This window comes from Neomonachus schauinslandi, chromosome 4 (genome assembly GCF_002201575.2).
Source record: "Neomonachus schauinslandi chromosome 4, ASM220157v2, whole genome shotgun sequence".
Taxonomy (NCBI): Eukaryota; Metazoa; Chordata; class Mammalia; order Carnivora; family Phocidae; genus Neomonachus; species Neomonachus schauinslandi.
The window spans coordinates 15,567,563-15,595,167 of NC_058406.1; the positions used below are offsets into that span (position 1 = coordinate 15,567,563).

The 27,605-nt window shown below is 62.0% G+C and overlaps 2 protein-coding genes across 2 annotated transcripts in view; one reads left to right on the forward strand and one right to left on the reverse strand.

Annotated features, from left to right (window-relative positions):
- Positions 1-1,214, forward strand: part of LDLRAD2 (low density lipoprotein receptor class A domain containing 2) — a 13,084-nt gene extending 11,870 nt beyond the window's left edge. Inside the window, 3 exon segments of the mRNA XM_021684387.1 lie at positions 686-717; positions 719-833; positions 985-1,214. Of these exon segments, the coding sequence (XP_021540062.1) occupies positions 686-717; positions 719-833; positions 985-1,214 (377 nt within the window).
- A 319-nt stretch (positions 1,215-1,533) lies between these two features.
- HSPG2 (heparan sulfate proteoglycan 2) overlaps positions 1,534-27,605 on the reverse strand; it is a 98,732-nt gene continuing 72,660 nt past the window's right edge. Inside the window, exons 47-97 of the mRNA XM_044913818.1 lie at positions 27,412-27,554; positions 26,927-27,062; positions 26,684-26,838; positions 26,301-26,451; positions 25,419-25,585; positions 25,184-25,331; positions 24,614-24,759; positions 24,300-24,435; positions 24,051-24,202; positions 23,180-23,315; positions 22,880-23,031; positions 22,328-22,466; positions 22,079-22,230; positions 21,328-21,463; positions 21,059-21,210; positions 20,666-20,804; positions 19,768-19,919; positions 19,405-19,552; positions 18,210-18,361; positions 17,627-17,768; positions 17,219-17,370; positions 16,690-16,831; positions 16,433-16,573; positions 15,995-16,129; positions 15,575-15,756; positions 14,798-14,993; positions 14,360-14,540; positions 13,783-14,042; positions 13,398-13,602; positions 12,567-12,664; positions 11,899-12,165; positions 11,252-11,361; positions 10,904-11,051; positions 10,698-10,814; positions 9,943-10,054; positions 9,097-9,241; positions 8,909-9,008; positions 8,605-8,714; positions 8,372-8,480; positions 7,700-7,798; positions 7,129-7,350; positions 6,609-6,853; positions 6,141-6,312; positions 5,927-6,049; positions 5,766-5,822; positions 3,971-4,046; positions 3,802-3,880; positions 3,587-3,657; positions 3,358-3,441; positions 2,865-2,968; positions 1,534-2,697 (exon numbers count right to left, since the gene is read on the reverse strand). Of these exons, the coding sequence (XP_044769753.1) occupies positions 2,525-2,697; positions 2,865-2,968; positions 3,358-3,441; positions 3,587-3,657; positions 3,802-3,880; positions 3,971-4,046; positions 5,766-5,822; positions 5,927-6,049; positions 6,141-6,312; positions 6,609-6,853; positions 7,129-7,350; positions 7,700-7,798; positions 8,372-8,480; positions 8,605-8,714; positions 8,909-9,008; positions 9,097-9,241; positions 9,943-10,054; positions 10,698-10,814; positions 10,904-11,051; positions 11,252-11,361; positions 11,899-12,165; positions 12,567-12,664; positions 13,398-13,602; positions 13,783-14,042; positions 14,360-14,540; positions 14,798-14,993; positions 15,575-15,756; positions 15,995-16,129; positions 16,433-16,573; positions 16,690-16,831; positions 17,219-17,370; positions 17,627-17,768; positions 18,210-18,361; positions 19,405-19,552; positions 19,768-19,919; positions 20,666-20,804; positions 21,059-21,210; positions 21,328-21,463; positions 22,079-22,230; positions 22,328-22,466; positions 22,880-23,031; positions 23,180-23,315; positions 24,051-24,202; positions 24,300-24,435; positions 24,614-24,759; positions 25,184-25,331; positions 25,419-25,585; positions 26,301-26,451; positions 26,684-26,838; positions 26,927-27,062; positions 27,412-27,554 (7,349 nt within the window). The 3' untranslated portion in view covers positions 1,534-2,524. The remainder of the gene's footprint in view (positions 2,698-2,864; positions 2,969-3,357; positions 3,442-3,586; positions 3,658-3,801; positions 3,881-3,970; positions 4,047-5,765; positions 5,823-5,926; positions 6,050-6,140; positions 6,313-6,608; positions 6,854-7,128; positions 7,351-7,699; positions 7,799-8,371; positions 8,481-8,604; positions 8,715-8,908; positions 9,009-9,096; positions 9,242-9,942; positions 10,055-10,697; positions 10,815-10,903; positions 11,052-11,251; positions 11,362-11,898; positions 12,166-12,566; positions 12,665-13,397; positions 13,603-13,782; positions 14,043-14,359; positions 14,541-14,797; positions 14,994-15,574; positions 15,757-15,994; positions 16,130-16,432; positions 16,574-16,689; positions 16,832-17,218; positions 17,371-17,626; positions 17,769-18,209; positions 18,362-19,404; positions 19,553-19,767; positions 19,920-20,665; positions 20,805-21,058; positions 21,211-21,327; positions 21,464-22,078; positions 22,231-22,327; positions 22,467-22,879; positions 23,032-23,179; positions 23,316-24,050; positions 24,203-24,299; positions 24,436-24,613; positions 24,760-25,183; positions 25,332-25,418; positions 25,586-26,300; positions 26,452-26,683; positions 26,839-26,926; positions 27,063-27,411; positions 27,555-27,605) is intronic.

Genomic DNA, 27,605 nt, shown 5'->3' on the forward strand with positions numbered 1-27,605 from the left:
TCCCTGATGAACATGGATGCAAAAATTCTCACCAAAATACTAGCTAAGAGGATCCAACAGTATACATATCTAAATATTGTTATTTTTCACACCCTAAATACTAGTCTTGATAGTAACTTGCATATCCCCACAGTTAGATAGATAAAATTTTAACATGGAAATTTAGTATGTATATAATATATTCAAATATTTTCTAATTCTTGGATATTTAGATTATTAAAGTTTTTTTTTTTTTTTAAAGATTTTATTTATTTATTTGAGCCAGAGAGAATGAGAGAGAGAGAGAGCACATGAGAGGGGGGAGGGTCAGAGGGAGAAGCAGACTCCCTGCCGAGCAGGGAGCCCGATGTGGGACTCGATCCAGGGACTCCAGGATCATGACCTGAGCCGAAGGCAGTCGCTTAACCAACTGAGCCACCCAGGCGCCCCACATCCCCCTTCTTGAGAAGTAGCTCCATTTATAAACCCTGGGCACTGGAGCTGGGCTGCATGAGCTCAAGTCCTCCCCTAGCACTTCCTGCTTTGTGACCTGGGCAAGCGACTTAACCTCTCTGGGCCTCACTTCCCTCATGTGTGAAATGGAAATACTAATAGTAACAAACTCAGACAGGTTTGGGGAAACTTCAAGGAGCCCAAGTCAAGCCCTGGAAAGTTCTGTGTGTTCCTCTATTATTTCCCGCTGCAGGTCCCTCTCTGGTGCCCAGCCAGGCGGGGAGTAACGGATGGCCCTACGTCCAAGCCCCTGACGCTCCCCCCGGCTCTCAGGTCTGCAGGAACTCTCCAGAAGGCCGCCCAGAGCACCCCCCTCGCAGGCCGGGCCCCGGAACAGCAGGGTACAGCAGCTCCTCCAGGAGGTAGATGGCTCTTGCTTTCCATCCGCTCCCACTCCTCCCACCAAGGTCACACTTGTCCCTCCCCATGTGACAGGCACAGGGCAGCAGGCCCAGGCTGGGGCCTGAGCGGGCTTTCCCTTTCTTTCGGCAGGCCCCCGGCTCCGAGGCGTGGCGCTGGTCTCCTCGCCGGTCCTAGCGTCCACGGGCCTCCTCGTGGGCCTCCTCTGGGGCTACTGCTCGTCCCGCTGGCTGGCCTGGCGGGCTGGTGCCCACGGCCTCTGCCCCGGCTGCACCGCCTGTTACCTGTGTCCGGGCCGGGTGGCTCCTGGGGGGCTGCAGGCCAGTGGGCCGGCCTTGCAGGGTCGGGGAGGACAGCCCTAGAGGCTGTGGCTTCAGAAACAGGAGAGTGGGCTCTGGGGTCAGACAGACTTCACGTTCCACCCCACCCCCAGGAGGGCCACCTGACCTTGGGCACGTCACCAAACCCGCAGACTCAGTCTGCTCCTCTCCTGCCTCGAGGCTAATCGAGAGGTTGCGGGCACTCTGCTGGATCCGGGAAGGGCGGGGAGCAGGGGCCTCGCTCCCCTGCAGCTGCCTTGCTTCACCCCCGGCGCTCACCTGCCCAGCTTTGCCCGCCCCCCAGCACCCCCTCGGGTTCCACCGAGTCAAGCCCCAGCCAGAGGCGCAGGAAATAGCTGTGGCAGGGATAGCACCGTTTATTAAGAAAGATCAAGACAAAGACCACAGGAGGGTCCCTTCTAGGACACGGAGGCCAGGCGTCCTGACCCCACATCTGCGGGCTGCTGGTGGGGAGGGCACATGCCCCCACATGGGCCCTCGGGCTCCGCACAGATGGGGCAGGGCTGTCATGTCCCCTTCCTGTCCCTCCCAGGCGTGAGTCCTGGCATCTCCCACCCAAGGCACTAACTCTTTTCAACCACCAGTGCCCTCCTCTCCCCATGTCCCCTGGGCCTTCACTTCCAGATCAGTGGGGGGAGGGGGATATGGCCTGGTGGGGGCGGGGAGACCCTCTCAGTGCTGGGCTCTGCCTGTAGCAGCTCCTGGGAAGAGTTGGGGTGGAGTTTCCCTTGCCGCCCCTGAGGGCAGGGGCCCTGGGCCAGGTGTTGGGGGGTGGGGGGCGGGGGTGGCGGGATGCGGGCCAGGAGGGCTCGGTGGGAGGGGGAGGCTGCCAGGGGCAGGGGGCCCGGCTGGCTAGGCAGAGGTGGAAGGGGCTGGGACACGGGCTGGCGGTGGCGGGCTGGCCTGCCCAGGGGCGAGCTGCCTGGCAAAGGGAGCTGGGGAGGCACCAGGCTGTGGGCTGCGGTCGGCTCCTGTGGGACTGAGGGGCCCGAGGACTGGACAGCCCAGCTCTGTGGGGGGAGGGGCTCTCGAGCGGTGGTGACAGTTCGGAGCCCACTCAGCCACCGTGTCTGACCGCAAGTCCTGGCGGCCCTCTGAGGCACCGGCTCTCATCCAACCTGCCCTACCTACCAGCCTGCGGCTTTGCCCAGGTGTGTTTGTGTAGGGGGGCTGGCACGCCCACCCTCCAGTCCAGCCCAGGGCAGTAGCAGCAAAGCGTGGCATTGCCTCAGTTTCTTACAAAATATTCATCATAATAATATTAATAATAATATACTCGACGTCGTGGGGCTGGGATGCCGCCTGGGAGTCCGTCTGGGGCAGGTGGCTGCCTACGAGGAGCAGGGGCGGGTGTTGGCCCCGGCCTGGGCGCGGTGCTGCAGGTCCTGCGGCTGCGGGGGCGGGGCGCCAGGCCGGGCCGAGTGCAGCACCAGGTTCTTGATACAGCCTGTGATGCCCGAGGAGAACCGGCCCCCGGTCAGTGTGGTCACGTCCGGAGCTCCGCCTGCGGGGACGCGGTGGGGGGCGGGGGGAGAGGACAGGGCCTGTCAGCTCCCGGAGCCCAGGGGCTGAGGAAGGCGGCATGCCCTAGCTCTGCAGGGGCCCCATGCCCTCCCTTGGCCCCGAGGAGGGTGCCCGAGGCCTGCACTGAGGCCCGAGCCCGGGACTTACCAATGTAGATGCTGCCCTTGCTGTTGACTGCCACGTTAGGGCCTGGGGACTGGCCGCTGACCAGCTCCTCACCGTCCACCTGGATGGAGCCTCTCCGGCCCTCTCTGTTGGTGGAATGGGGGTGGGCCCCTCACCACCAGTTCCAAGAGTACCCCCTCCCTTTGCACAGAGATGCCAGACAGGAAGTCCTGCCCCTGCTTGGAGCTCTTTCCTTCCCCCCACTGGATGAGATCTGGCCCCACAAACACAGCTTCCTAGCACCTCCCCCAGCTGTCACCCGTCCCCTCGGGTGCTTGTCTCCCCCCACGCACCCCCATGGCGTTATGTCCCGCCTTGGAAGTCTGTGTTCAGGCTGGTGGGCTCTTCATCCACCCTGGCTTCAAGTTCTGTCTCCCAGAGCTCAAAGCCTGTCTTGCTGCACGTGGGGGGCGGCGTCCTGTCCCACCCCAGAACTCTGAGCCCCTCGCCCCAGGGCCTGGGCGGGCTCTCTTACCGCAGCGCGGTCACCCGATGCCACTCGCCATCATCGATGGGGTCCTCAGAGACAAGGCGGGCCTCCCCACTGCCCAGCTGGTAGCTGCAGTCACATAGGCCCAAGACAGTGTGAGCTGGGGGCCTGCAGCTTCTCGTGGGAGGAGCCGTGGCACCGAGCAGAGGGGGAGCCAACTGAAGTGGTGCGGGCGGCCAGGGAGGGGGAGGAAGGGCCAGGTGCCCGGACCCACCTGAAGACAAGGTGCCCGTCCTGAAGCCCGAGACTGATGAAGTCCTTGCCACGGCCGGCCTCTCCCACGTCCTGCCAGGGAAGCGCGGGGTTGCTGGGGTTCCTGGTCTGGAGAGCCGAGGCCCCTGCTGCTGTGGCCTCGGCCCTCCTCCCTCTCACGGCCCTGGCCACCAGGGGGCTGGGGACCCTGAGACCCGGCTGGCCGCCCACACTCACCACGCCCTGCCAGAGCAGGAGGCCGCTGGCCGTGCGGGTCCGAACCTCCAGCTCGATGGTCTCCGGCACCTCGGGCAGGCTGGGAGTGGAGGAGGTGGGTGAGGGGGAAGAAGGTGCAGATTCCTGTTCCCCTGGCTGGCCCCACCAGCTCCCCCAACACCCGCCTCACCTCCTGGAGAAGATGCGGCCAGGGAGGGCGAGGAAGCCGTCATCGTGGAAATAGGCTCCGTACTGCCCAGGGGCATCTGCGGGATGACGCGGGGGGATGGTGAGGCCCCTGCTCGTCTGCACGGAGCAGCCACCGCACGGGCTCCTGGACCCCCACTTCCACCCCAACGTGTGTTCCTCTGCAGTCTCCAGAGACCCCAGGGGGCTATGGACACAAGTCAGGGGTCTGTGAACTTGGACGGGCAGACACTAGCTCGACCTTCACTCATTCCTCACTGAAATGTAGCAGTTCCTTCCGCTGTGCATGTGGGCAGCAAAGCCAAGGAGCCATAGTGGGGCACTAACACGTTTCCTTATCACGTGACAGTGGTTACAGACACTTCAGGGCTTCCTGAAATTGTGGTAGCTCTTAGGGCCACCAGTCGATCTCGTTATGTATTGTGTTCCTACAGAAGCTCATATGTTACAAATCAGAAAATTCTAAATATTTTGAGAAACTTATTTCAGTACAATTGGTTTCCTCTGAAATCCTATGTGTTTTATTTTACGTAGTCAGTAGGGTCCAGATAGGGTGACCAATCATCCCTATTTGCTGAGTCCTGTCCTGGTTTTAGTTCCTGAAGTTCACATCCCGAGAAACCCCTCAGTCCTGAGCAAACTGGGAGAGCTGGTCACCTAGGTCCATGGCACATACAAGGTTCAGAACCTTTGTGTTCCCTCTATCCTACAGAGGTGAAGACAGGCTGGGGGCAGGGTGTGAGTGACCTGCCCAGAAAGCCGGAAGCCAGCATGGCAACCCGGACCTTTAGGCCCCAACGTCCATACTGTGTGTGGTTTTAGCATCCCCAGCCCTACCTGCTTGGACCCAGCCAACAGGCCAGTGCTGGTCCCTCTGGGCCTACAAGGGTAGGGAACGCTTGGCCACCCTCCGCCCAATGATGCGAACAGCGAACGCTTCCCAAGCACCTGCTATGTGCCAAACAACGTGCGGGGAGCGTCACAGGAAAGCATGCTTTCATTTAAAGGGATCCTTACAATAATCCTATGGTTTAGATATGATGTTAACAAAAGCTAACGTTCTGTACCCACTGTCGACTAGACATTGTTCTAGGCATTTTAAGTACATTGAATAATTGTACCCTGACACAAACTTTTATCCAACCCTCGTGGAAGGATGTCACTTCTCTTCATTTTACACATAAGGAAACTGAGGCACAGAAGGGTATGTGACTCACCCGAGGGAACACAGCTAGTAGATGGCAGGGCTAGGATTTGAATCCAGAGCCCGTGTTCTTAGCCACTGTGCCACTACCTCTCCTATCACATTAGTGGGAGATAAGAAGATGGGTATCTACAAAGCAGTTGGCCCAGCATTTGCGAATGTTCAATAAACACTGATTTTTAAGAAACGATCATTGCTTTTAAATAGACTGTGGAATCCTTGAGAAGGAAGGTCTTGTCTTGTTCATCTTACATTTCCTGCCTCCAGGGCGAGGACGGGCACGCAAAGGTTTGTTGACAGGATGTGTGAATGTAGAGGAGGAAACTGAGGTCAGAGTGGCTCAAGGACGCACGCTGGGGCCGCCTAGCCAGCTCAGCTAGCCCCTAAGTACAGGGCAGGAGCCAGCTCTGTGTTGCTGGGCTCTTCTTTATTCTGTCCCTCTGAGCCCAGTGAGCCTCTCACGTGGCCTTGTCTTGCTCACAGGCCGGAACTGAGAGTGTGGGCTCCCTGGGAGAGGGGCTGCGACGGGAAGCCGAGGAGGAGACGAGCCTCTCTGGCCACAGGAAGTACGTACCGTTGCCCCCGCTGCCTTCCAGATGCCACTCAGATTCCGCCGTGCCTTGTCCAGGGCCTATGAGGAGAGGCAGGTGCGGTCGGCGGGCAGAGACACGGCGGGTCCCGTGCGCCGCCCCCCAGGGCCCCGAGCGGGAGGTGGGGAGGAGCCAGGACAGTTACCTTGTTGGCAGCGGGGGCCAGAGAAGCCGGGGGGACAGAGGCAGCGGGTGCCCTGGCAGGTGCCCCCGTGCAGACAGGGCTCACGGAGCTGGCAGGGGCTCTCCTCGTGCTCACAGAGGTCTCCTGCGGGCCAGGGCGCTGTGAGCGGGCGGGGGCCGCGGCGGCCACCCAGCACCCCACGCCCTCCCCGCCGGGGCCGGGCAGCCTGGCTCACCCTTGAAGCCAGCCGCGCACAGACACTGGAACTCGTACTCGCCGGCTGGCATGCAGGTGCTGCCGTGCCGGCAGGGCTGGCGCTCGCACGGGGAGCTGGTGTAGCACTGCCCGACGCCCCGGCTGCCCAGGAAGCTGTAGGTGAGGTCCAGCCGCTTCCCATTCACCGACACCTGTGGGCACAGGGACGCTGAGGGGGTTCTGAGCAGGCCGGGGCCAGAGGCCGAGTGGCCCGGCGGAGGGGAGCTGGGAACCTAAGCGGAAGGGACTCTCGCGCCGGCGAGGGAGGAACCTAAGCTGAATGGCTCCTGCGAGCCAGGGACGTCCGGCAGCGCGGTCACTCCTCGAAGGAGGTGTCACTACCCCCGTTTCGCAGAAGAGGGAACGGAGGCTCGACGGGAAGCAGTCTGGGCTCGCTGCGGGCGGAGGGGCCGGCTTGCACCCTCCCCTCCTCTCCCCTGCTCCTCACCTCGCCCATGCAGCCACGGAAGTGGGCGCTAACGTTGGCGGCGGGGGGCAGCCGCACGGAGGGCTCCACGCCCCCGAGGTAGAGGACGGTGTGCAGGTTGAGGCCCTGGCTCTTGCCCGGTGAGGAGCGCAGCACCGGGGCTCTGCTGTTCACGCGCAAGCTGCCGTCCTTGTTCAGACGCTCGGCAGACGCTCGGTGCCAGTGGCCCAGGGCCAGGGGCTCGGGGCTCCGCAGCACGGCCAGCCCTGGGGCGGGGGGGGAATGCCAGACGGAGATGGTGCGCGGAGGGCCCCCCCCCAACGGGCACTTGAGCGGATAGGGTGGTCCAGGAGGAACCCGACAGAGGCCTAGGGGACTTGCTTAAAGTCACAAGTGGAGCGAAAGAACGTGAGCGAACAGGGGACTTCAGTCGGTCTGACTTTGGAAGTTATTCCTCCAACCCTCCTTGGGCCTTGGGGAGCCGAGGGGGGCGCAGAGCTTGGCACCTAGAGCCCACCTGCCTCCAGCGTCTGGTGCTCACCTGACCCTAACTCGTAGCGGAACTCCAGGTGGCCGCCGACCATCGCCAGGGACACGAAGTCCTCCACAGGCCTGCTCTTCCCCCCGCTGAACACCAGGATGCCGTCGGGCGCCAGGGGCTTGAACTCAACGTCCAGGCGCAGCTCGTGGTGTGTGTTGGTGAGGGCGGGCAGTGCCAGGTACGAGCCGGTGCCCGACATGGAGGGGGTGGTCACCGTCACACCTGCGGCACCACAGCTCAGCCAGGGGCAGTGGGGGCACCGGCGTCCCTGCCCGGCCCGCCCCAGACCCCGGGGCTCCAGACCAGCTGGTTAGGAGCTGCCAACCACAGGAGCGCCTGCCCTCGGGCACCGCAGACCAGGCTGGAAGCGTCTCCGGGGTGGGGGGGGTGCTTCACAGACCCTCATGGGAGAGATTCAGGCTGGGCAGAGGCTTAGCCAGGTGACTCTGAGGCCCTCTGGCTCTGGACTCATGTTACCATCCACGGGGCCCTTTGTGGCCTCAGAGTGTCCCTGCCCAGCTTCCCCCATGCCTCCCGGGCTCCCCGGGGACTCAGGTCCGGCTCCACTCACCTTCCTCACACCTCACCCCTGAGCGGCCCAGGTGGCAGCGACAGGTGTAGCCTCGGCCATCAGGACGGTTCACACAGGTGGCGTCTGGCCCACAGGCCTCTGGGGGACAGAGGGGCCAGCAAGAAGGACAATAAGGTGGCCCGGGAGAGGGTGGGGTCCTGACGCTACAGGCTTACCTACTGCACCCGGGGGCCTTGGCCAGCCTGGGAGGACTGCATCAGGAGACTGGGCAGGAGGAATGGATGACGGCGGGGTGGGGGGCACCAAGGAGGCTGGGCGGGGGACAGCATGGGAGGGGGGTGCAGGAGTGATGGGGTAACAGTGTGGGGTGCTGGGTACCTGGGAGGCAGGTCATGGGCTGAGTGCCTTGGTGAGAGATGGGAAGGTGGTAAGAACCTGGGGTGGTGAGAGGCTGTGGGGGCGGTTGCCTGGCAGCAGCGATGGGGCTAAGATGAGTAGCTGGGCACCAATGACGGGGGTGAGAACTTGGGGAGCAGAGTGGGTGTTAGGGTGGCAGGGATGGAAGTCAGTCTCTGGGAGGAGTGGCGAGTCCTTGGGTGAGAGTGTGGTTAAGTACTATGGTCAGCTGTGCGATGGGTGGATATGGAGGGGCAGCTATGGGCAGAGGCAAGCACCCGGGGGTGGCAGCGATCGGAAGGGTGGGTCACACACCTGGGTGGCAGTGCAGGGCCTGGGAGTGCTCACAGCGGCTCCCGGTGAAGCCAGCCGGGCAGATGCACACGTAGCTGCTGCTCTCTGAATCCTGACATTGGCCCCCATTCTGTGAAGCCGCCCCCAGAAGTCAGGCGGAGAACCCCCTGGCTCTCCCCCACTTCCCACGGGGGCTGCCCCGGCGGAGGGCAGTGGCCAGGGGCAGTGAGGTGGCACGTTCGGTGTGGGGTTACCTGGCACGGCCGGTCCCGACAGGTGGGGCAGTGGGAGATGCCATGCGCGGTAAGGTTGAGGTCGTGGAAGACGATCTCCTCGCCCTGGATGCGCAGCTCCCGGACACAGCCTGGGCGGAGGGTGGCCACGATGAGAAGGGGGGCGGTGCCGGGAGGCCTGCCCAGCCCCAGCCCGCACCCCGCAGCGCTCTCCCAGGCTCCCATGGGCTCCGCCAGCCAGCCAGCCAGCCAGCCAGCCAGCCAGCCAGCCAGCCAGCCAGCCAGCGGAGGCTCGGCCAGGCACGGCGGCAGGGCTGGGGCTCACCTACGAAGCCGCTGCTCAGCCCCGCCTTGGAGATGGCACCGTAGTCGGGGTAGCCGCCCAGGTAGAGCTCCTCATTTAGGTCCAGGCCCTGGAACTTGCCCTGGGGAGTGGAGAAGCCGGGGATGGTGGACAGGGGCTGGGCAGAGGTGGGGAGGGGGCTGGAAATGGGGGCACCGGTGGGGCCTCACCTGAGAGGTCCCGTTGACCGGGGCCAGGCTGCCCACGATCAGGGAGCCCTGGGTAAGGCTGCGCAGCAGGGTCACGGTGTGGAACTGGCCCAGCGCCAGCGGTGTGGGGTGGCGGATGGTGGCCATGCCCGAGCCTGCGTCAAACCTGCTCCCCGGGATGGGACCAGGGCGGGGGAGAGCATACAGGGCTGGTCAGAAGGGCCTGGCAGGGGGCCTAGCCTGGGAAGGGGTGATGTCACCATTTCCTGCAGTTCTGATCTAGTTCCTGTCCCTGCCTTGTCCCCCCAACCCTATCACCCACCCCCAGCTCGCCCCAACCCTGCCCCTTCCTCAGATCCTCTCTTCCCCTGCCCACCGCCCCCATCCCTAGAGCTTATCCAGAGCAGACCCCAGGGTGCTAACAGCCCTTGGCTCCGTGGCCCTGGAGATCACCTTGTTGTTTTCCACCTCTATGGCTGCTCTTCCGCAACCAGAATATCTATTCCCCCAAGGCCAGAACTTGATCTCTCTGTATCAGTGCCTGGCACAGAGTAGGGGTCCAGCAAATAGTTTCTGAGCGAATGAACGAACGAATCCCAGTCTGCAGGAGTCCCACCCGGTAAAGACGCGCTCAGCATCACTGAGCATCTCTGCCGCAGTTTTGTGCAAGTCTAGGCGGCTTCCTCCTGCACCTGGCCGACACACCGTGCCCACTCCAGTAGATCAGGCAGTCACCGAGGGTAACGGCCGCACCTCCTCCTTCCTCCTTCATTCAACTCAGTCCAGGGTGGTGTGTGCCTGACCGAAGCCCCGCAGTCCGGTTCCCCAGCCCCCTTCCCTTGTAAACGGGGAGGGCAAGGGTCTCACCGGAACTCGGGCCTTCCCCCCACGAGGCCGAAGGAGATGAAGTCGGGCTGCCTGTTGGCCAGGTTGGTGGGGCTCCCCGGGATCCGCTTCTGGCCGTTATACAGCAGCATCCCTGGGATGGGGGGGCGGGGAGCACAGCCGTGTCAGGGCCTCCCACCAGCCACGGGCTCCCTGTCCGCCCAGCCCCGGGAGTGAGTGACCGCAGCCGGGGAGCCTTCACTCTCCAGCTCCCACCCCTCCCTCTGCATGCTTGGCACAGCCAGGGCCTTCTCGCTTTCTCTGGATGCCCTGCACAGGGCTGGCTCAGAGCCCCTCAAGACACGGAATTTGCTTCACTCACACTGGAGGGTCTACCTGCAGGAGGACAGGGGGGCAGAGACTCACCGGAGTAGAGAAGGAGGCCTGGACAGGGAAAGTCAGAGAGCCGTAGGAGATGGAGGGAAGAGAGAGAGAGAGAGAGAGAAAGAGAGGAGGGAAGTCTGAGAGATGGAGACAAAGGAGGGAAGGAGGAGGACAGAATGAACAGAAAGCTGGGACAGGAGGCTGGGTGCGCGTGCACCCATCAGAGGTGGGAGGTACTGCTGAGTGGGGCATAGAGACAGGAGGAGGCACGAGAGAGGGCCCAGATGGCAGGCCTGGGGTCCCGGGACAGGGAGCTGAGGGAGGTGGGTAGGACCGGGGACCATGATGGCTCTGAGAGTGGTGGTGCTTACTCTAGGAGATCCCCACCCCATGGCAGCCCATCTCCTGCTCACCATCGGCTGAGTCGGGTCGGAAGGTGATCTTGATCTCGAACTTCCTGTAGGCGTCTTTGATGGTGGGCAGTGGCAGGAAGGAGTGGGGGGTCTGCGTGAAGTAGGGCACCACCCGCTCTGCGGGCAGAGAACACAGCTAGAAACCATGCCCCTCCGGCAGCGGGCAGGGCACTGCCGAGTCCGGAGTCTGGAAGGTGTCGTCTTACCCGGCACCTGCAGATGGGCAAAGGCTTTGACCTTGCCCTGGCGGTTAGTGGCCGTGCAGACGTAGGTGCCTGCGTCCTGAGGTCGGACGGAAGGCAGCAGCAGCATGTTGTTTTCCAGGCGGCTGTCGGGTGGCAGGTTACCATCCAGCTGCAAACACACCCGCACTCTGGAGCCGGGCCTTGCACGTACCTCCGCAGGGCCTGCCTCCCATCTCGCCGCAGGCCCACCCTTAAACACTGGGCACGTACTCTGTGCCGAGCCCGGGCCAGGTCCTGGGGGCACCGAGACCGTGAAGACCCGGTCCCTGCCCCTCAGGCATGCCCGCCGCGCCCCTGCCCGACACTTACCTTGCTCCAGGTGATGTCAGGAGTGGGGTAGCCAGAGGCCATGCAGGGGAAGGCGGCTGCAGAACCAGCAGGTACACGGACCTCTGGGGGTGTTGAGATCTGGGGCAAAGCTAGGAGTGGGGAAGGAGACACGGGCCATCAACCCAATGACGGCCACCATTTGAGAGCCCAGCCTGTGTCCTGACTCGTTCCATCCTCACACTAGCCCCCGAAGGGAGGCGCTGCGTCCCCAGGTCACAGATGAGGCTCCCTGCTGGTTGCACACGTGGAACTGGGCAGTCGGGGCTCAGGGACGGGTCCGTTGGACCCCGCAGCCCGAGACTCTTCAACACACCCCAGCGGAACGTTGTGCCGCCCCCTGGGGACCCGAAGGGGGACTAGGACAGGATGTAGCGTTCAGTCTGGGGGCAGGGCATGGGGGTTGGGGTGAAAAGGAGCTGCCTTTGAAGATGACACAGATGCGTGTCGGCCCTGCGTTCCCTGCTCTTTTGCACTCTCGCGTGTCTGTTTTGTGTTTAGGTCGTCTCTGCCATCAGACTGGGCCGTGGGGCTCCGTCATCAGAGCAGGTGCTCTCGCGGGTGACGACTGCGTGTCCGCTTTGCTGGTGATGCCCCCTGTCCCCGCGGAATTCCCTGCTGGCCTTCACCTTGTACAAGCAGCAGCACGTGGGACTGGGTGGTGCCCGCAGCGTTGGTCGCGGTGCAGCGATACTGTCCTGCGTCAGTCAGCTCCACGTGGGCGATCCTGACGATGCCTCCGCTCTGCACGATGCCAGGCCTCAGGCGCCCCCCGACTTTGCTCCACGTCACCTGAGGCTTGGGGTCACCCAGGGCTAGGCACTCGAACTCCACGGCGTGGCCAACCACCACGGTCTGCACAGAGGTCCGGATGTTGATGAGCACCGAGGGCAGGGCTGGGGAGGAGGGAAGCAGAGGCAGAGTGAGGCCGGCCAGCCTGCCGTGGGCCTGGCCCAAGGACGTGAACCCCGGAGCCCCTGGCCTCCAGGCGCTTTCTCATGCATTCGCTCACGAACACGCGCACTCGTCTGCTCTTGGTTGTAGGTTCGCTCACTTGGGCATCTGCTGTCCTTCTTCACTGGTTGGTCTGAGCACCCACTCGCTCCACCCATCTCCCTTCTTCCCCCGTCCCCTGCAATATTTGTCAAGCCCCCCTATGCTACCCTGGTCACAAGCAAGATACAATCAAGTAATTCTCTTTATTCATAGGCATTGAAAGGGGCTTCCTGGGGAACACAGTCCCTGTGCCCCTCATCTCTGTCTCCTGCTCTTAGGAGGCCTGAAGCCACCATCCTACCTTGGACAACCAGCTGGGCACTGGCCTGGGCCTGTCCCCACGGTCCATGGGCCTGGCAAACATATGTCCCTTGGCAGCTCTGGTCCAAGTTCTGGATTCTGTAAAGAAAAAGTAATAAGACATCAGTGAATAAAAACAACTGACAAGAATGCTTTGCGATGGCGTGGAAGTTCAAAGCCACCAGAGATTGGCACATGATGTAAGCTTCTGGTCTCCCACTAACCGCGTGAGGTAGGGCAGGCAGGCAGACCAATGTCACCACACCCATTTTAGGTTAAGACCTTATTCAGATCTCAAGATCACACACCATTACAGAACAGCAGAGCTGAGAACGGGGTCATGTGTATCTTTCCAGCCTCAGAGCCCGTTCCCTCTCCCCTACGCTACTGATAAGAATACAAATATGAGGAACGCCTGGGTGGCTCAGTCAGTTAAGCGCCCGCCTTCAGCTCAGGTCATGATCCCAGCGTCCTGGGATCGAGCCCCGCATTGGGCTCCCTGCTCAGCGGGGAGCCTGCTTCTCCCTCTGCCTGCTCCTCTCCCTGTTTGTGTTCTCTCTCTCTCTGACAAATAAATAAATAAAATCTTTTAAAAAAAAAGAATACAAATATGAGCCACTGTTTACTGAAGGCCTTCCACGTGCTTTAGATAATCTCATGTGGTCTCATATAACCCATCGTACAGCTGAGAACACTCAGGCTCAGAGAATGGAAGTGACTTGCCCAAGGACACGGTTTCATACTGAGCCCCACAGGACAGGCATCCTAAGAGTTCCCCTGTGCACCTTGGGCTGGGGTGCTCAAGTTCAGCCTGGCCTGCCCCCTGACTCACCGGAGCACCCCATCCTGCACACTGTGGCCAGGAGGCAGCTGACCCCCTTCCTTGATCCAACGGAGCTGGGTGCCCCGGTCAGTGGGCACGGCACAGTGGAACTCGACACTGGCCCCCATGCTCTTGGTCTCCAGCTGAGGTGTGACCTGAACGATGGGCGTGGATCCTGCTGGGATGGCAGTGGCCGGGACGGAGCCAGAGGGGCCTGTGGGGACATGTACGAGGTTCTCTCTGTGTGTGTGTGAGAGAGAGAGAGACAGAGAAAGAGAGCAAGAGATCCCTGATGCCTCCCCCTCCCAGGACCCAGAAAGTGCCCATCCTGACATGCAAGGGATGTTCTTTTCCTAGGAGCCGCTTCTGCCCCGCCTGAGCCAGGGCTGCTCACCTTGAACAAGCACCTGGGCGAAGGCCTCTGCTGAGCCCACCTTGTTGGTGACCTGGCAGTGGTAGCGGCCTGAGTCCTCGGGGGCCGCGGGCTCAAAGCGCAGCATCTCGTTCCTGGCGGTCACCCTCCCAGGGAGGCTGCCACCCACTCGGCTCCACTGGAAGGTGAGCGGGGGTGTCCCATGAGCCAGGCACTGGAGCTGCACTGTCTCCCCTGCCCTCACGGAGGCGGGTTCGGGGCCCGGGGGGGGGGGGGGGGGGGGGGGGGGGGGGGGGGCGGGGCACAGAGGTCAGGGCATGGAAGAGCAGCGGTCAGGGTGGGAGCAGGTGTGCGACCCAGGCGCTTTGCCAAAGGACCAGGGAAGCTGAACGGTGAAGCAGAGGACTGGGGCTGAGGGAAGCAAGGGTCCCAGGAGGGGAGGTGGGTCTCAGACTAGGGCCGGCTCTGGGGGGGCTGAGGGGCACAGGGCCCTCTGCGTGACACTCCTGGGGTTCTGTCCAGGGTGTAGCCCGGCTGGGGGCTCCGAGCTCCATGCAGGGCACAGAGGGTAGCTCAAGGAGGGCGGACGAGTGTCTTACTCTCCACGTGCAGGGCGACGGTGGCCTCAGCGTGGCCGGCGGGGCTGGTGGCATTGCAGATGTACTGGCCTGAGTCCTGCTGGGCTATGCGGGGGATGATGAGTGTGTCACCTTCCAGCCGGTGCTGCCAGGGCAGTGGGGAGCGCAGCTTGGACCAGTGGATGGTGGGCGTGGGGCTGCCTGTGGAGTGGAGTGAAAGACCACAGAGGTCACCGGGCTGCCCTAGGGATGAGCTGGGCATGAGGATGGTGAGGCAGCGACTGGGTGATCTCGTCCCTTCATGGGGATCACTGCATGGGCACCTCAGCCATCACTGGGTGGTGCCAGCAACAAAGTCCCCTCCCTGGGTGCGCTATCATCTTCGGACCTCGTGTCTCCCATTCAGGCCCCAGGCCCGCACTGCTCTGCCTGCCCTGTGTGCCAGCCCCCGTCCACACCTGTGGCTGAGCAGCGCAGGGTGGCTGTGTGTCCAGCCTCTACGGTCAGCTCGGCTTCTTCAACTTGGGCCTGCGGGGCCCCTGGGGCCACAGCACCCGTGTCCACAATCACCTCCACCCGCTTCTGTGCTGTGCCCAGTGTGTTCTGAGCCAGGCATACGTAGGTGCCTGCATCTGATGGTTTAGCTGATGAGATCTGGAAGAAAGCAAGGATGCTGGGTAAGTGGGCACGGATGGGCACCTGGGCATTAACCCCCAGGTCTGGCTTGCTTTCCCCTCTCCCTTCCACCCTTCCCTTTGCTTTCGGGTCTCCTGTTTGGCTGCTTGAGGACTCACATTCAAGACATCCAGCCGTTAGTCTGTTGATCCACTTGTCCATCAACCCACCCATCTACTCACCACACATCCATCCATCCAACTGTCTACCCATCCTTCCACCCATCCAGCCACCTACTCACCTACCCATCCACCCATCTACCTACCCATCCACCCAACCACCCACTTACCCATCTACCCACCTACCCACCCATCCATCCATCCATCCATCCTTCCAGCCATTCTTTCTTCCCTTCTTTTACCTTTTTTCTTACTGCCCATCTTCCAATCTACCCACCAACTACTTACCCATGCCTCCCTTTCTCTCTCCACCCATTCATCACCTATCTGCCCATCCACGACTCTTTCCTCCGAGCATCTGCTCAATGATGGACCCCGACTGGGCCTCAGACCCAGAGATGAAATGGCCCCAGCCTCTGCCCAGGGGAAGACTTGCCTCACCTGCAACACCGTGTGGCTGTCCACGACCCCATACATCCGCTGCTCCACGTTGGTGGGGGCACCAATCCGGGTCCAGCGAGCCGAAGAGCGGGGCTCCCCAGCACTGACACACTCCAGGGTGACAGACTTGCCCACCTTCACCCGCACGGGGCCCTCGGGGAGCACAGACACAGTAGGGGGCCCTGCGCAGAGGAACGACATCGCTGATGTGCATGCGGGGCTCTGCCCGTCACATGCACCATCACGGCCCCTGTCTCAGTAACTGCCCGGACCGGGCACTATCCTGCACTGACGTGGAAACTGAAGCCGAGAGGGAGAATGCCCAAGAGGGAGGCGTTGGCAGAGGCAGGATTGAAAGTTGGAGGTTGTGAGCTCAGAATCAGGGCTGGAGACAGGAAGGCACGGGCTGACGCTGCTCACCGTGCACACTGAGGTTCACGACACTCTGGGCCACACCATAGGCGTTGGAGGCCACGCAACGGTAAGCACCGTGGTTGCTGGGCCGGGTGCCCACGATGGTGATGATGGAGCCGTTGGGGCTGATGTGGACATTGTCTAGGGAGTTGGCATCGGGCAGGGTATGGTCAGTGAGCTTGTCCTCATGCCGCTGTGTTGCCAGTAGGCACCGCTTGGCCCCCTGGCCCCGACCCCCTAGCCTGGGTGTGTCTAGCTCACAGGGTCCCAGGTGGCAGATGGAAGAGGCCTTGGAGACTCCCGGGTTCAGCCCCCTCCCCATCCAGTTGGGGGACAGTGAGGCCCCAGAGGGGAGGGGCCCCCTCGGCCTTTGCCCCACCCACAGCGGTGATCACACCTCCACCCCTGCTTCCAGGATCCCCCACCCCGCCCCCGCCAGCTCACCCTCCAGCTCTTGGCTCCGAGTTCTCCACTCGAGGCTGATGGGGGCTGCCCCGTCATGGATGAGGCACTTGAAGCTGGCATCTTGGCCCTGCTGCACAGTGCTGCCAGGCGGGTCGATAGAGATGACAGGGCTCCTGAGGCCTGTGGGATGAGGCAAGCAGGGGGCTGGGCTCGGGAGGGCCAGCTTGGCTTGACGCCCCTGCCTCAGCTCCACGGTCTGCCCTCCGCCCCCTGCCCGTGGCACCTGCCACACTCACGGTAGGAGGACCCCGCACTGGGTGGGACAGTGACTGTGAAGGAAGCCTCCTGCTCGGGGCCGGAGCCGCCAGCCACGCGGCACACATACTCGCCGGAGTCGGCAGGGGAGACATGGTGCAGCCGTAGCCGGGAGCCGTGGGTCTGTGGGAGCGAGGAGGGGACAGCCATCAGGCCAAAGCACCCGGGGCTGGGCGAGTCCCCAAGCCCGCTGTGCCAGTGGCCGAGTTCTCCCTTGAGTCCCAGGAGCCCAGGGCTCCAGCTGGGAGGGATGAGGGATCTTCATTTACTGGCTCCTACATATTCACCCGGCCCACTTTACAGAGGAGGAAGCTGCCTCGGGGACAACTCAGCAGAAGGGCCAGAACACCCAGGTCTCTCACTCCCCCCGCTGAGCAGCTCTGCTCCAAAAACTACACTATCCCCTGGGGTCCCAGAGGAGGCCAGGGTTCACACGAGCTGTGGGGTGCAGAGAGCAAATGCAGGTCGAACCCGGCCTGCCCTGGAACGCTCCCCATCAGGCCCCTGTACCTGGTGCCGGGCGGGGAGGCTGCCCCCACGCTTGTACCACGTGACCTGGGCGTGGGCCTGCCCGGGCACCACGCAGTTCAAGTCCAGGGTCTGTCCTTCGGCCACGTGGGAGGAGGAGGCCTCGATGCGGATGGGCTGCGCCAGTCCGGGGGCTAGGGGCATGGGGGGTGAGTGAGAAGAGTGGGACTCCCGGGGACGAAGGCAGGGACTGAGGGTGGTGGCAGTGACAGGATGCCAGGGGCCCATGCCACCCAGACCCAGGACTGGTCCCCCGGGGTTGCGGGGAGGGGCTGGAGGACCTTCACAGAGCAGAGAGCCAGAGCCTGCTGGCAAAGCAGGGAAGAGCAAGGCCAGGAAGGGATTCCCCGAGCCTGTGTCCCAGCATCACCCACTGCTCCCGTCACTCACCAGGAATGGGGCCTGGGCTGGAGGCCTCAACTGTGACGAGGACAGAAGCCTCCAGGGTGCCTGAGCTGCTGGTCACTTGGCACAAATACTCTCCAGAGTCAGCCGGGGACACCTGATTCAGCCTTAGCAGGGGTCCGTGGACCTGGCCGGCAGCAGGGCAAGGGCAGGGACAGCGAGCTGGGGGGCTGGCAGCCACGGCCTTCAGATGCCCAAGCCCTCTGCTACATACACCCCAGGACTGTCACGTATAGCTGTGAAGTCTGCATCATGTGCAGGGCGACCCCCTGAGGTCTTAGACACTGCGGAGTATGTTTATGACATTCTTGTGGTAGAAAGAAGTCTAGCGTCCCGAGTAACAGGTGCCTTTTTTTAATGGCACCCAGGTGCTGGGAGCCCGGGGGTTGCTCTGCTGCACCCAGCCTCTTCTTGACCTCCCGACTCCCAGTGGTCTCCTGCTGCAATTTTCCTGAAGCCCTGGACATCGGAGCCACCTTCCCTCCTGGCTAGAATGAGGCCGGACTGTTGGGCAGGGGTGGGGTGGGGTAGGGGAGTGCCCACATCCAGCTTTCTCCAGCCCCCGTACCTGGTGCCGGGTGGGGAGGCTGCCCCCACGCCTGTGCCACGTGACCTGGGCGTGGGCCTGTCCAGGGACCACGCAGTTCAGGTCCAGGGTCTGCCCTTCGGCCACATGGGAGGAGGAGGTCTCAATGCGGATGGGCGGGGCTCCGCCTGGGGCTGAGGCACAGGAAGAGGTCAGTGAGCTGGAGCTCCCACCCCTCTGCCCTCAGTCCCGACCCCCTGGGCGCCCACATTTTCAGACCAGGGGCCAGATCACATATGGAGAGACGGCCTCGATCCCCCCCCACTGCCCTTTCCTGTGAAGCCTGGGCAGCTGGGCTGGCCTGGGAGAAATGGCACGCCCCACACCATGGCCCCACTATGTCCTCTTGGGCTCCCAGCACCACCGGTGGCCGGGCCCAGGGCCAGGCACCTCCATATAGATCACTTGTTTTTCTCAAACTTGAGCAATGTGTGCCTAAGAACCCAGACTCGGGGGCCAGACTACCTGGGTTCAAAACCCAGCTCTGCCATCTATTAGCTGTAGGGCCTTCGGAGAGTGACTTCACCTCTCCGTCTCAGTTTCCCATCTGTAAAATGGGGAGAACAGTCACACCGACCTCAAACAGTTCTTGTGCAGCTGAAATGGGTTAAACGTGTAAACCGAACAGGGCCCAGCACCTCGTAAGTGCTAGATCACATTTATTTCTCAGCGATTCCCAAACTATGATCGTGTCTGCTGTAGCCACATACGAATTACTTTATATTTTCCTGTCAATTAATTCACTTAACAAAACCCGTAAATACTTAGCCCCGTCGTAGACAATGATTTCCCTGAAAGCATGGCGGGTTTCCTATGTGGCTGTTTTTCTCTAATATACCACTGGTAATACGAAAGATTTTTATTGGCCCCCCCCAACCCTGATCACCCTCACGCACCCACAGAGGTGCAGTTCCAGCCTTTAGGGAAGGCACGTATTGTTGCAAGAGTTCTGCTATCCCCACTTTATGGATGAGGAAGGTGAGGCACGGAGTCCCTTGTGCAACAACTCAGAGTGTGGACCAAGGAGCTGGGCCTCCAGCCCACACAGGCCGGACTCCCAAGTCCGGTTCTCAGGCCCTAGACATCCTACCTGACCTGGCTCCCGACCTCTGCCTGCTGGTTCCCCACCGGCCACGTCCCTTCTCCAGCCTCCCAACCCCATCACAGGGACCCTCACCAGGGACAGGAACAGCGCTGGAGCCAGACGCCTCGATGTTGACCAGGACGGAGGCCTCCAGGGGACCCGAGCCGCTCACCACGTGGCACACATACTCGCCCGAGTCAGCCGGGGACACCTGGTACAGCCGCAGCCGGGAGCCGTGGGCCTGAGCAGGGGCAGGATGGGGAAACAGGAGCAGAGTGAGGGAGCAGGTAGAATCCTGGAGGGCTGGGGCCAAGGTCTGACCTCTGACCCGGGCAGGCACTGAGCCCCTAGGGACTCCCGGCCTCCTTCGTGAGTAGATCTTGGGGGAGGGGCCCCTAGCCAGGGCCCCCACATTCAGCAGCCCTCCCACCGCATCCAGCCCCACAACTCCTATACCTGGTGCCGAGCGGGGAGGCTGCCCCCACGCCTGTGCCACATGACCTGGGCGTGGGCTTGTCCAGGGACCACGCAGTTCAGGTCCACGGTCTGCCCTTCGGCCACGTGGGAGGAGGAGGACTCGATTCTGATGGGCCCAGCACCGCCAGGGGCTGTGGGCACAGAAGCAGATTTAGGAACGACTGGGCTGGTAGGAGCCTCAGCCGTAGAAACCCCTGTCACCCGAGGTAATAATGACCGTTAACGCCTACTAAGCATGCCAGGTACCGTTGGAAGCACCGTACGTGTATGAACTCGTTTAATCTTCATAGAAGTCACTGGGGCGCCCGGGTGGCTCAGTGTCTGCCTTCGGCTCAGGTCATGATCCCAGGGTCCTGGGATCGAGCTGTACATCGGGCCCCCTGCTCGGTGGGGAGTCTGCTTCTCCCTCTCCCTCTGCCTCCCCCCCTCTGCTCCTGCTCTCTCTCTCTCAAATAAATAAATAAAATCTTAAAAAAAAAAAATCCTCATAGATTTCATGAACTTTCTGTGATCATGGCAACGCTCATCTGCACTGCCCATGACAGCAGCTGTGTGCGGCTGTGGAGCTCTTGAAATGTGATGATGTGAATGTTAAACTTTGTCCTTATTGCCACGTGTGATGGGTGGCCACCACAGCGGACACCAACAGGGGGCTTGAATGACCGGCATCCCCACGCTGCTGACGAGAAAACGAAGCTGCGGGAGGAGAGGAAGTCCCTCAAGTCTCTTAGTGGCGCAGGCAGGACTGGAACCCAGGCATCTTGCTGCAGAGCCCTTGGCCTGGACCGCCACCTGAACGTGAGACCTCTGACTGACTCCCCAGGGAGCCCTGTTACCTGCGTCTCCTGGTCCCTTCCCGGGCCTTTGTCAGACTCACCGGAGGGGCTGCCGGCACTGGGGGAGACTGAGACCACGATGGAGGCCTCCTGAGCATCGATGTTGTTGTTGGCCCGGCACACGTACTCGCCCGAGTCAGCCACAGACATGTGGTTCAGCCGCAGGCGGGAGCCATGGGCCTGGGAGCAGATGGGGAAGGAGTGAGAGAGCGGGGGAGGGGCCCAGAAGTCACCAGCTGGTTCAGGCCTCCTCCCAGGCCTCCCTCATCAGACCCACTGAGGCCACTCTCCGTCTACCCAGGGCAGGAGGGAGGACTGCCCCGGGACTGCCAGCGAGGGCTTCACTTCCGGTTCTTTGCCCGTGGGGTCTGTCCCTGCGATGCCGCCCCGGCGGGCAGGGATTCTGCCCTCGCTGGCCTGGCTCCACTCTGTACCTGGTGTTGGGCAGGAAGGCTGCCCCCACGCTTGTACCACGTGATGGTGGCCTGGGACTGCCCGGCGACCACACAGTTCAGATCCAAGGTCTGCCCCTCGACCACGGTGGGGGACGAGGACTCGATCCTGATGGGCGGGGAGATGCTGGGCACTGAGACAGAGACGGACGGGCCACACAGCCAGAGTCAGCCAACAGTGACGGTGCCAGGGCCCGGTCTGCCTCCCCCTGCACTCACTTGCCTGGACCCCCTGCCCTGTGCCCTCTCACCGTGGGAGGGGCCGCTGCCCTCGATGGTAACAACGAGTGAGGTCTCCTGGGAGCGGCCACCGTTACTGACGTGACACACATATTCGCCCGAGTCAGCTGGTGTCACCTGGGGGATCCGGAGTCGGGAGCCTACGATCTGAGGGGGAGCACGTGTCAGCGGGAGGGGGCAGCATCTCCGCATCTCGGGGGCTGCCGCCCCGGAATCCAGGAGCCTCGCTGCCTCGCCTGGGCTGGCCGCCACCTGGGCGTCCTTCAGAACTCCCTCAGCAGCCTTCCTGAGGCTCCAGCCTGGGGTGGACCGTGCCTCTAGCCTTTGTACTGTTCTCACCTGTCACCTGGGCCAAAAGCCTGCCAAGGCCATCCCTGGTGACTCCACAGTGCCCGGCTGTGGCTCCTATTACACTGCTCTCAAAGGGCGTGTCTGCCTCGTCTGCTAGCCTGTGCGCTCCCTGAGGCCAGGCACCTGCCTCGTCCCACTTGGAATCCTCAGTGCCAGGCACAGACTTGGCCTGGGGTAGATTCTCAGGGACATTCAGTGAGTGAGTAAATCAGAATGTTCTGTTAAAATACGGGATCCAACTAGCGTCAGTAGGATCTACGTATCCTTAGCACCGGTCCAGGGCCCATCGAGTAAGAATGCTCAGTGTTTGCTGAATGACTAACGAGCACGGCAAAGATGTTGACAGCGCCTCCTGGATGCCATCAGGGCCAGTGTGCCCAGTTTTCGCATCCCCACCCAATGCCTCCATACCTGGTGCCGGCTGGGTAGGCTGCCTCCACGCTTATACCAGGTGATGGTGTGGGGGGCTTGGCTGGCCACCAGGCAGTTGAGATCCAGGACGCGTCCATTGGCCAGAGAGGCCGAGGACGACTCGATGCGGACGGGGTACACCACACCCTGGGCTGGGAGGGCGAGACAGGAGGCAGGGTGTGGGAGTCGCTGAGGTTGGAGTGGCCCGAGCGGCCCCCCACCGTTTGGTATGACCCCTGAGATACTCACGGTGGGAGGGGCCAAGGTGTTGCTGGATGGTGACGAGGACAGAGGCTTCTTGGGTGCCCGAGCTGCTCACCACGCGGCACACGTACTCCCCAGAGTCGGCTGGAGTCACCTGGGGCAGGCGCAGCCTTGAGCCATGCACCTGCGCAGGAGGAAGTCAGGCTCAGAGTCAGGCCCTGGGGCTCCCAGCCAGACTCCTGCTCCCTTCCCTGGCCCTGCTCCCAGCCCGGTCCAGTCAACTGGACTCAAGAGGAGCTCTTCCTGGGAAGACCACCTGGTGACCAGTCGATTTCCCTGCCCCAGTGTCGGGACTGGGTCCAATGAAAAGAAGTGTGTGATCAACATTCATTGATGTGCTTTGGGGCAGGGGAGTTAGGCAGTGTGAGTCCACCTGCCAGAGAAGGACACTGAGGATCAGGGAGGTTAAATGACCGGACTAAAGTCACACAGCAGGCCAAGTGGTAGGACAGTGTCTGAATTCAGGTGTATCTGAATGTACTTTCCTCTATAGTCACCAGGGTCCTTCAGGTTCCCCCTTAGCTCCCTGCCTCCTACCTGGTGCCGAGCGGGGAGGCTGCCCCCACGTTTGTACCACGTGACCTGGGCATGGGTCTGCCCAGCAACCAGGCAGTTCAGATCCAGGGTCTGCCCTTCAGCCACGTGGGAGGAGGATGACTCGATCCGGACAGGAGGGGTGACCCCCAGCGCTGGAGACAGAGGGCAGAGGGTCAATTCCTGGCTAGGAGGTGTGGGGGGGTGCTGTGAGTGAAGATAAGGGCTACTGGTTTCATGGGATCCTGCCAGTGTCTCCCACAGCTGGGCCCCTAGCCCTGCCCTACCCCCAGGACTGCTTACCGGGTACAGAGCCTGCAGGCTCAATGGTCACCAGGACAGAGGCCTCCAGGGGCACCAAGCCACCCACCACGCGGCACACATACTCGCCCGAGTCAACTGGGGACACCTGGTGTAGTCTCAGCAGTGAGCCGTGGGTCTGGCCGGAATGGAGGTGAGCTCAGAGGGGGCCCCCACGGGACCCCTGTACCCATAACCTGCATGCCTGCCTCACTCTCTGACCCCTGGGGCCTGACCATCAGCTCCGTCCTGCTTAGGGAGAGACTCGTCCCAAGAGTAGGAGGTGGCCAGGAGGAGCCATGGTGAACTGGGCAAGCACTAATACCACCTTCCATCGATTCTAAGACACACTTTTTAATGTCTCTGAAATCAAGATGCGTCTTACAGTGAATAATTTTACAATTAAAAGTGGCAGCTTTTTTTCCTTAGAGGTACAAAAAATCATAATGCATCTCGCAATTGATAGCATCCTGAACTGTATAAAACACAGTAATATTAATAATGGTATTATGGGAACAACAGCTCAGCAACTTCTACCTGCCTGAGCTCTGAGCACTTTGCACATATACTAAGTCCCTTTACCCTGAAGACAATTCTGTAAGACAGCATTTTACAGACTCTGAAGATATGGCACAGAGAGGTTAAGTAACTTGCTCAAGGTCACAAGCTAATAAGTGGTAGAAGCAGCATTCACACCTAGGCCGGCCAGTCTTCGAGTCTGGGGTCTAACCATTGTACTGGACACCTGTGCAATGGGGTCTAATGCTTTCCCTGACTCCGAGGAGCCAGCCTCCAGTCCCCCCCTCCTTGACCTCCACCACCCAGGGCCTTCCTCCCGTCCCCTTCTTGGTCTGTCCATCTTCCAGGCCTGTACCTGGTGCTGGGCAGGGAGGCTGCCCCCACGCTTGTACCACGTGACCTGGGCGTGGGCCTGCCCGGGCACCACGCAGTTCAGGTCCAGGGTCTGCCCTTCGGCCACGTGGGAGGAGGAGGACTCGATGCGGATGGGCTGGGAGCCGGCTGGGGCTGGGAGAGAAGATGGTCGCCGGTTACTCCACTTTTCTACAGCCCCCCCCGCCTATCCCTGTCTTCTGTCCCAGCCCAACCTGGTGGCCCCACTCACGGTAGGCGAAGTTGGCCCCCTGGGTCCTGGTTACTGTGACTGTGATGGAGGCCTCCAGCCCATTGCTGGCCCGGCAAACGTACTCGCCTGCATCAGCTGGCGAGGCCTGGAAGATGTACAGGCGGGAGCCGCGGACCTGGGCAGCCAGGGGCAGGGGTGTGAGAGCAGGGCTCCCCACAGCCTAGCAGATGCCCCTCTGCCCTGCTCCTCTGAGCCGGGAACTGCCAGCCGCTCAGCTCCGGGGCCCGACCCCCTCAACTCACTTCCCAGAGCTGGGCCTGGCCAGCCCCTCCCGCCTTTCTGCCGCCGCGCACCTGGTGCCGGGCGGGCAGGCTGCCCCCACGTTTGTACCACGTGACCTGGGCGTGGGCCTGCCCTGCCACCACACAGCTCAGATCCAGGGTCTGTCCCTCGGCCACGGTGGGGGAGGTGGACTCGATCCTGACAGGTGGGACAGGTCCTGGGGCTGTGGGGAAAGAAGCCAAAGTAGCAGATGCCCCCCAAAGACAGGGCCAGAAGGGTCCACCTCAGAGAGAGCCAGCCCGGCCAGGCTCTCACGTGTTTGGCTGTTTGGTGGCCTGGGCTTGATGTCCTCAGCTGAGCCGCCCCGAGCAGAGGGCCAGGGCAGGGGCCAAGCCTTGCAGAAGGGAGCAAGGAAGTGGGGGGAGAAGAGGGCAGTTGAGGCTGGGGGAGGGCAAGAGGAGGCAGTTGTGCGGCCAGAGAAAAGTGACCGGAAGATGGCGGGTCACTCAGAGAAGTGGTCGCCAGCTCCAGTGTGGGCCTCCTGCTCCCACCCTCCCAAAGGCAGGCGGAGTTGCTAGGACCTCAGCACCTCGGAAGGCCCTCAGCCCCTCCTGCGTGCCCTGTCCTTGGCAGTTACTCACCAGGGATGGAGCCCGCAGGGGAGCCGGAGGCCTTGATGTTGACCAGGACAGAGGTCTCTAGGGGCCCGGAGCCAAGGACCACGCGGCACACGTACTCGCCTGAGTCGGCTGGGGATACCTGGTGCAGCCGCAGCAGCGAGCCATGGGTCTGAGTGCAAACAGGGAGGGTTGGAAGGGGGCCAGAGCGGCCCTATCCACCCCTCCTCCAGCAGGCTGGCCCGGGGGACTGCTGTACCTGGTGCCGAGCGGGGAGGCTGCCCCCACGCTTGTACCACGTGACCTGGGCGTGGGCCTGCCCAGGCACCACACAGTTCAGGTCCAGGGTCTGCCCTTCGGCCACGTGGGAGGAGGACGACTCGATGCGGATGAGCTGGGAGCTGCCCAGAGGGCCTCCTCCAGGAACTGGCACAGAGGAACTAGTAAGGGGCCTGGGCTCCTGAGCCACAGTCTCGCAGCCCTGGGGCAGAGTGCCCTGGGATAGGACCAAGCCCTAGCTTGGGAGGGCAGATGGGAGGCCTTTCTAAGGCTGGGACCATGCTTCTCTACCTCAGCATGGTCAGTCAGGCCCCTCCTTCCCTGACCCACCTCCAGCCTCGAATTCAAGGCCCATTTGTCCACCTATGGCTCCCTGATCGGTGATGAGCTACTATGGCCTACAGGCAACCAAAGCCCTTCAGTGCCCAGGCCGGACCAACGGATGCAGACAGTAACGTTACAACTCTCTTCTAGACAGTGTTTATCATCTGCTCACACCACGTCGTAGTGCTATTGTCCCCATTTCACAGATGATGGAACTGAGCCCTAAAATGTGACATAACTTAGTTCAAGGCTGATAAAAGGTAGAAGGAGGATTTAAATGCAGGTCAGCCTGCCTCCCAACTCAGTTTAATCCTGACTCTGCTGCTTCCTGATGAAATCTGAAACAGTAACCTCATCGTGAGGCCCCAGGTAAGCCAGATCAACCTTACCCACACTCTCAGTCCCCTCACATCCCCAAAGCCTGCCTAGAGCGCCCCTTCTTGTCCTGATCTTACTGAAGAGACCACAGACACCTTCCCTGGGAACAGTGGGGAGATCCTAGGGCTCAGCCCCTGCCCGGCCCCGCTTGGCTCCTCACCTGGGGTGTAGCTTGGGCCTGAGTGGGTGCTATGGAAGACAGAGACGATGATAGAGGCCTCCTTGGGGCCTGACTCGTTCTCCACTCGGCATACGTATTCTCCAGAATCAGCTGGTGAAACCTGGGAAAGCCGCAACCGGGAGCCATGCACCTGGGACAGGGTGGGACAGAGGGGGGTGAGGACAAGGCGGGGCCGTAGTCACCACTCCCTCTGAGCCTTGGTGAGTCATTCATCAGGCTCTCCCTGGCTCGGCTCTGAGCTGCCCCATGACAGGAGCTGGACAGGGAGGGAAATCAGGGCTGGTTGTTGCCTGAGGAGAGCGTCGGGGCTGTGCGAAGGATCACCCCCAGGTGCCCTGCCACAGGCTCAGGGACCCCCATACCTGGCTGTGGGGAGGCAGGCTGCCTCCTCGCTTGTACCACGTGATGGAGGTGTGGGCCAGCCCTGCCACCACACAGTTGAGGTCCAGTGTCTGGCCTTCAGTCACGGACGGTGATGAGGACTCAATTCTGACGGGCGGGGAGCTGGCGCCTGAGGCTGGGGCCAGAGGGGGATGGAGTCGGCCTTGGGGAGCCCTCCCCGAGGTTTGCCCTCTCCACTCCTTCAGTCCCCAGAGGCCCCGCACCTGGAAGGACAACCACTTGGATCCTGGCCTGCGCAGTGCCCGCGGAGCTGGTGGCCACGCAGAGGTAGAAGCCGGCATCGGCAGCCGTGATGGCCGGGATGAGCAGCGTGGCGATGTCTGTGCGCTCGGACCGGGCCTGCCGCACAGCAAGAAGGGTCAGCCGCCCGAGGGGGCGAGGCAGCCTGCAGAGGGCCAGCCAGCAAGGGTGGGTAGGGGGGCATGAAGTCGTAGAGGCAAGCAAAGAGCCAACACTAGGGCCCAGCTGGACACGGAGGGCAGAGCCAGGTGGCAAAGCAAGAGGCCGACAGCTGCTCGTGGCCAGGGTACACCGGACAGGCGGTCTGAGCAGGCTGTCATTCGGGACGTGAGGAAAACCAGGAGGGGAGGAGATGGGGAAGGGAATGGAGGCAGGAAGGCAGAAGCGAAGGTGGCAGGTGCTGGGACTCTGCTGAGCCTGCAGGCCCGGCCCAGACAGATGTCCTCACCTGTGGGGGGAGGCTGCCCCCTTCCTTCCTCCAGGTGATCGTGGCGCTGGGCACACCTGCAGCCCTGCAGTACAGCCTGACGGTGCGGCCTTCGTGTACCTGAGTCCTCTCCGGACTCACCTGGACCCTGGGCCCGCTGCCCCCTGCGCACAGAACCCCGTGAGAACACCCCTCTGGACCGCCCAGGTGCTCCC